The sequence below is a fragment of the Lipotes vexillifer genome, unplaced genomic scaffold, assembly GCF_000442215.2.
Source record: "Lipotes vexillifer unplaced genomic scaffold, Lipotes_vexillifer_v1.1 scaffold1287, whole genome shotgun sequence".
NCBI lineage: Eukaryota > Metazoa > Chordata > Mammalia > Artiodactyla > Lipotidae > Lipotes > Lipotes vexillifer.
The window spans coordinates 887963-895929 of NW_006775239.1; the positions used below are offsets into that span (position 1 = coordinate 887963).

Here is a 7967-nt window from a genome sequence, read left to right on the forward strand (position 1 = left end):
CTACGAATGTGCAGCCTATGAAAAGGAGACCCCAAACACAGTACATTAAGCAAAATGAGAAGACAGAGAAACACACAGCAGATGAAGGAGCAAGATAAAATCCCACCAGACCAAACAAATGAAGAGGAAATAGGCAGCCTACCTGAAAAAGAATTCAGAGTAATAATAGTAAAGATGATCCAAAATCCTGAAAATAGAATGGAGAAAATACAGGAAACATTTAACAAAGACCTAGAAGAACTAGAGAGCAAACAAACAACGATGAACACCACAATAAATGCAACTAAAAATTCTCTAGAAGGAATCAATAGCAGAATAACAGAGGCAGAAGAAAGGATAAGTGACCTGGAAGATGAAATAGTGGCAATAACGACCGCAGAGCAGAATAAAGAAAAAGGATTGAAAAGAATTGAAAACTGTCTCAGAGACCACTGGGACAACATTAAATGCACCAACATTCGAATTATAGGGGTCTCAGAAGAAGAGAAAAAGAAAGGGACTGAGAAAATATATGAAGAGATTACAGTTGGAAATTTCTCTAATATGGAAAAGGAAATAGTCAATCAAGTCCAGGAAGCGCAGAGAGTCCCATACAGGATAAATTGAAGGAGAAGCACGCCAAGACACATATTATTCAAGCGATCAAAAATTAAATACAAAGAAAAACTATTAAAAGCAGCAAGGGAAAAGCAACAAATAACATACAAGGGAATCCCCATAAGGTTAACAGCTGATCTTTCAGCAGAAACTCTGCAAGCCAGAAGGGAGTGGCAGGATATTTAAAGTGATGCAAGGGAAAAGCCTACAACCAATATTACTGTACCCAGCAAGGATCTTTCACAGAGATAATAATAAATGAATATTTAAAGATGCAAGGGAAAAGCCTACAACCAATATTACTGTACCCAGCAAGGATCTTTCACAGAGATAATAATAAATGACTTAAAGATGGATGAAATGCACAGAAATGAGAAGTTCTTGGCTGGTGGTCTTACTTTTATCAGATAAACTGTAAATAACATCATTTGCTGAGCATAGGGAAGAAGATGGAGAAGAAAAAGAATTGCAGAACAGCTGAGAACCGATCACAGGCCCACATGGAAAGAGGGTCTGGTAGACAGCGAGAATTGCTAAGTAGCTGGCTACACAGTTAAGTGGAGATGATAGATTGTTGATTGTCAGCAACACTCAGCAGCCTGATTGTTGGAGTCCATAACTCAGAGGGTGGAAATGACCCAGTGTAACTGCAAAGCAGGTATGATGAAATAATAAAGGAAAAAAATAAAGCAAGCAGCAAAGAGTGGACTATCAGGATCTGACATTGGTAAAAAGAAAAAAAATATCTCAACACAGTGGGAAACAATGAACATACTGAAGCTAAAAGTATGGGAGAACTGTCACACGGAAGATTATTGTCAGAGACAGAAATCTGGAAATTTGACTTTTTCTTTCTGAAAATAACTCTTTCACTAGCCAGCAACACTACCTGAAATTCTACCCTGATATGTTTATTTTTAGGAGGCCTGTTAAAATAAAAATACAAGCATGAAATATGCCATATTGTTTCCTTGAGTTGTAAAAGAGGAAAAAATAATTAATATATGACCAGCATCCATTATATTAATATAAATTGTCAGCAAATTACTGGGGCACATCACCAGTATGTATTCTAAGCAAAAATATGGAGAGTAAATAACATTTGAAAGAAATGTAATCTATTATGCATAATAAAATAGGCAAACATTTCTTGGTCATTAGGAATAAACTGCAAGCATTCACATAAATGATCATAATTTGTATTGCAATTATTCAGTCAAACCAAGATTTACACACTATTATCTAAAACCTATTAATGTCTCCTAGGATACCATGCTTGGCTTATTTCCCAGAATCCTCATACATTTGCATAGGTGCATACTCACACACACTCCCAGGTTTTAAATGTGGGAGTATAGGATTCTCTCTAAGTTACCTTCTAGTGGGTTAACAGTTTCTCAGCCTCCCTGCGCCTTTCCTCAGTGGTCCAAGGCTAAGGCTTTCAAGGAGTTCTTATGGTAAGTGAAAGAGGATGAGAAAGAACTAAAACAAGAAGAGTAGGCTCAGATAAGAGCAAGATTCAGATTCTGGAGCTACTATGGCCAGATTATTCGCCAAATTCTCTTAGTTGGGAAACTTCCTCCTTAACCATTATCTCCTAAACCTTCCCGTTTTTCAAGGCATAAGTTTCTGCTAAGTCTATCTTTCTTTTTGGCACTTCATTTTACGTTTTAAGCGAAGTTAACAGAATCCAGTAGGCACACACCCTCCTACTTAGTTACATACTCTCATTTTTCTCTGCATCTTCCTATTCTACTACCCTTAACACTTGCTTTAATGTCAAAAACACTACTAGACTACAGGCTCCATGAGGACAGGGTTTGTATCTGGTTGTCTCATTGCTACATCCTTAGTATTTGGTACAGATTTGGAAGGAAGTACACTCAATACACTTTGAGTGTACATTGAAGGAATGACTGAAGCAATGCATGAACAGTAACTACTCTACGGGGACACAGGGAAAGTCTCTCTATGTAAGACAGATCTAAAAGGAAAGCCATGAGCTGGATCCCTCTCTTCCTCTGAAAGAAAACAACTCTTTAAACGCCTTTCATTGTAACTTCTAATTCTATCACCAATCAATTTTTGTCATATCTTCTACTCATGCTTAAGTCCAATGAGGACAAAATCACAACTTATAATGCTCTGTATGGATAAGTAAAACAGCAGTGTAAACTGAATAGATTTCCACACCACTAATTTTACAACTGTAAATATTTGATCAAAATATGCATAATTACCAAACCACATCATGACCCATTTCGTAATCTTGATAAATGGTGTGTTTCATACAAAGGAATTTCTTTTAACAATTATCCATTGATTTCATTAGGGAAGAAAGAGGCTTTCACTTGTAACTCAAGTAATTCCTCAAGATGGTGAATTAACAGAAAGAAGTAATTTGCCTTTCAAAAGAAAATGATTTAATTTAGAATTAATAAGCAGGAAGTGTGGAGTCTGTTAACTTATGATTTATCACATGTTTTTGCAGGTCTGTCTGGGAAGAAATAGCAAATAATAACCTTTGATAATTATCATTTTCAGCATGCATTTATTTTGAAGTAGGGTTGTGTCCACAGAATTATTATCAGGTTGCCTCAAACTTACTTATGTACACTACCTTTTTGTCATAAAAACTATAAGAAGGAAACTATTATTCATTACCAATCACCCTAAGTCCACTTATGCAATAATCCAGGTTTTTAAAGAATAGGTACTTAACTGGGAAACTAAAGAATACAGTGTTCAGAAATCACAAGCTACTTTCTCTTGAAACAAATAAAACTTGCTCTCCAATACATCTTACCTGAAAATGTTTAGATGAAATGCACATTGCAACAAGGAGAAGGGCACTAACATTTATTGAGGTCTCCCTCCTGCATGATATTGTCTAAAGGCTGTTGAAACTACTCATTCCCATCATTACCCTGAAAATTACATTTTTAAAAAATCTTCATTTTCAAGTGAGGAAATCAAAGCTCAAAGAGTTCAAGTGGGGAAAAAAATAAGAGTTCAAGTGTCTTGGGGGGATTGCTAAAATACGTGTAACCCTAAATCTCTTCTCACCTGCCCCTCAAGAGACTACTAAAATACAGTCTGGCCCCAGAACATCTTTTTTTTTTTTGCGGTACACGGGCCTCTCACTGTTGTGGCCTCTCCCGATGCGGAGCACAGGCTTCGGACGCGCAGGCTCAGCGGCCATGGCTCACGGGCCCAGCCGCTCCGCGGCATGTGGGATCTTCCCGGACCGGGGCACGAATCCGTGTCCCCTGCATCGTCAGGCGGACTCTCAACCACTGCACCACCAAAGAAGCCCCCCAGAACATCTTGATAAATTGTCTGTGAGATCCACCTAAGCACAGGCTCCAGCTTGCACTCCACAGAACACTCCAGCTCACCTGCTCTCACCCAAAGCTCAGAAGTCAGGCCTGCCTGTCTGCCCAGGAAATTAAGGTTATTCTTGCATCCTCATCAGTGTGTCCTCATGGTCAGGCCCTGAAAACTAAGGCTCCAAATGTCCAAAACCGTATAGCCATGTGTATGTATTTAGAATGCTTACGGGATACTTTCATCCCAGAGCAATGAAGAAATTCAAGTCTTGTCCTGGTGTTTCAAGAAAATCTACATCTTGGAAGCTCTGATTTACCCTCATTGTTCTATGGCATTCCAAGCTGAGCAGAATCCTCCAGGAAAAACCATAGTCTCTCTCTGCCTGGGGGAGAGGAGGGGTCGGATTTCTGGTGATAGAGATTAGAGGAAGAGGGGAAATGGGTGGATTTTGGGAAGGGGGAACGAGAAGAAACGGGATCTGAGAAGGGAGAATAGAAACACACGAGCAGAAAGTTGAGTGAAATTCCAAAAACCAGTGGCACCTAACAAAGCGCGCGGCTCTCGGTGCCCACAGTCCGCAGCAGGCTGCACCCACACATGCTCTAGCCCTAGCTGAAAAATCTCCGGGGACCGTGCCTTTGCTTTACGGGTGAATGGTTTAACTGGTTTAGAAAACAATAGTCCACAGTAAATGTCTGAAAGCAGGGACCTCAGCAAAATATCTTGAAGTTAAAAGACGAAAAACAATCTTGTAATGATTTTAATTACGTATGAGAAAGTGCAGCCCTTCCTTCAGTGTATCAACCCGCCGAGTAGCGAATGAATGAAACCCAAAGGGCGGGGGTGGAGGAAAGGAGGGCAATCTTATCCCCAGAAGGGGCTCCTCAGTTCCGTACAACGTCACGGAAGCAGGGCACTATAACAAACTATAAAGCTCGCAGCAGCCCTCGATCCTCAGCGCTCCAGCCGGTGCCCGGGAACTCGCGCAGGGGCGACCCCGGCGTTCTCCGCGGGCGACAGCCCTTGGCATCTCTTTTTCCGACTGTCTCATCCTTCCTGCCTGCTAGGTTCGCAGACTCCTCGGGGAAAGTGCCTCCCTTCTCCCCATCACCTGCAGGTTCAAAGCATCCCTTAATCAGCAAGGGCTGTGGGTACCTTTCTACCCCGCTTTCGGGCGGGGTTGAGGTCCACTGAGCAGCAAAGCTACCGGGAAGCAGAGAAGAACTTCGAGGGAGACGGCCCGGGCGGGCAGTGGTTGAGTGAGGGGAGCCGGGTTGCCGACCCATCGCTATGGCCTCGCTCCCCGTAGCCGCGAACTGGACGGACGGGGGAACTGCGGGTGCGGACGCCGGGAACCCGAGTGCCGCGCTCGAGGCTGGGGCAGCCGCGGGAGAGGCTGAGCCCGAGTGGCTGCAACTGCTAGCCCAAGCCGGCAATCTTTCCGCTTCCTCCTCCACGCTGGGACTGGCCGCGGCCTCCGCGGCGCCTTCGCAGTTCCGGGCCAACCTCACCAACCAGTTCGTGCAGCCGTCCTGGCGCATTGCGCTCTGGTCCCTAGCGTACGGCGTGGTGGTGGCCGTGGCGGTCTTCGGGAATCTCATCGTCATCTGGATCATCCTGGCCCACAAGCGCATGCGGACCGTCACCAACTGCTTCCTCGTGAACTTGGCTTTCTCCGACGCCTCCATGGCCGCCTTCAACACCTTGGTCAACTTCATCTATGCGCTTCACAGCGAGTGGTACTTCGGCGCCAACTACTGTCGCTTCCAGAACTTCTTTCCTATCACAGCTGTGTTCGCCAGCATCTACTCTATGACGGCCATTGCAGTGGACAGGTGAGAAGACAGGGAGGGAGAGAGGAGCTGGGCGGTGGGATAAGGTTACAAAGGAAATGGTGACAAAATGGGTTTGATAAAAGGAAAGGGACCAGTTAAAAGTTCTTGAAGAAAGGAGGTCACTAACCCATTGGTAGTCCTCTAATGGTTGAACTGGTTTCTGCTTCTATGGCCTCCCCACTCCCACCCTAATGCCCCTGATCCCCATTAAGGGCATCTAGAAGGACTGAGGAAGGTGAATGAGAGATGATGGGAAAAATCTGTCATTCCAAGTAGGACAAACTCAGCTAGAAACGCTTAGTACTCGCACATTTCCTCAGATGGCTTCAAGCAACTGCCACAAAAATTATGTTATCTGTAAAATGTACTGTTTGGCTTTCCTTCTGTCAGTCGTTATTCTGTCAGAGAAATGAATGATGTTACCCTTCTCCTCCCTCTGGTTTGCTGGCCCATCCCCATCCCCATCCCCATCCCCATCCTTGCCCCAAGGCCAACACTTGTTTGGTCTCCCAGTTATGGAGGATCCATCAGAGGCAATAAGCTCCCTCCAAATGATTGCCGTCAGCTAGCAGTTTCCACAGTGTTTCAGGTAGATTTCACTTCCCGTAATCTGTGAAGGCCATGAGATGGGTAAACCCTGTGTCTGGAAGATGGCATCCAAATCATTCAGATGATGGGCAACAAAAAGCCCAGAGAATAAGTGGTTAAGAATGAGGCACACCGGGCTTCCCTGGTGGCGCAGTCGTTGAGAGTCTGCCTGCCGATGCAGGGGACACGGGTTCGTGCCCCGGTCCGGGATGATCCCCCATGCCGCGGAGCGGCTGGGCCCGTGAGCCATGACTGCTGAGCCTGCGCGTCCAGAGCCTGTGCTCCGCAATGGGAGAGGCCACAACAGTGAGAGGCCCGTGTACCGCAAAAAAAAAAAAAAAAAAAGCCTCTGAAACTGCCAATCTTCCTTTCCCCTTTATCTCTGATTTTCCACAAGTATCTCACCCCTTCATTTTTGTAGGGACAGAGGTGAGTACAAAAAAAAATAAAATTAGCCCCAAGTTGGAGAACAAGTGAAATTGCCTCTAATCTTGCTCTACCAAGATAGAAAGGAATGTTTCTTTGGTTTGAGCATCTTTTTTAATACATCTTTTTTGGAGTATCATTGCTTTACAATGTTGTGCTAGTTTCTGCTGTACAACAAAGTGAATCAGCTATATGTATGCATATACCACCATATCTCCTCCCTCTTGAGCCTCCCTCTGACCCTCCCTATCCCACCCCTCTAGGTCATCACAAAGCATGGAGCTGATCTCCCTGTGCTATGAGGCTGCTTCCCACTAGCTATCTATTTTACATTTGGTAGTGTATATACGTCAATGCTACTCTCTCACTGCATCCCAGTCTCCCCTTCCCCCACTGTGTCGTCAAGTCCATTCTCAACATCTGCATCTTTATTCCTGGCCTACCACTAGGTTCATCAGTACCATTTTTATAGATTCCATATATATGCGTTAGCATACAGTATTTGTTTTTCTCTTTATGACTTACTTCACTATGTATGACGGACTCTAGGTCCATCCACCTCACTACAGATAACTGGTTTGAGCATCTTTATTTTTTGTTTTTGTTTTATTTAACTTTCTTTGCTCTGATCTGGAGGAGAGGCATTAGCATATCATGTTATAAAATTCTCACAATGTTATTGAAATGTTAATGGTACATTATGAAATTTGATGAAAATTTAGTGTGTGAATTTGGTATTTCAAGTCTGCGAGGGGATAAAAGGTCATTTTCCCAATCACTTTCTGCCAATATTTATACAAAATATGAAATGGTCTTGGAGTTATTTTAATTGATAATGTAACGCTATTTCATCACACTCATTGGTTTGAAATCAATGAATACTACTTATTCTTTACTATTTCTTTACTAGAAAACATTATTCAATTACCAAAACTATTCAAAATTTAGGAGCATACAAGTTGCAACAAAATCTGAAGCATACTCAGTTCAGATACTGAAAAACTTTTAAAAACTGTTAATTAAAAAATTAGTTTCCTGGGACTTCCCTGATGGTGCAGTGGTTGAGAATCCACCTGCCAAAGCAGGGGACATGGGTTTGATCCCTGGTCCGGGAAGATCCCACATGCCACGGAGCAACAAATCCCGTGTGCCACATCTACTGAGCCTGCACTCTAGAGCCCCCGAGCCACA

The 7967-nt window shown here is 43.3% G+C and overlaps 1 protein-coding gene across 1 annotated transcript in view; it reads left to right on the forward strand.

The window, feature by feature from the left end:
• The first annotated feature begins 4675 nt into the window (after positions 1–4675).
• The window catches only part of TACR3 (tachykinin receptor 3), a 64620-nt gene continuing 61328 nt past the window's right edge, over positions 4676–7967 (forward strand). The window contains exon 1 of the mRNA XM_007449832.1: positions 4676–5762. Coding sequence (XP_007449894.1) covers positions 5218–5762 — 545 coding nt within the window. The 5' untranslated portion in view covers positions 4676–5217. The remainder of the gene's footprint in view (positions 5763–7967) is intronic.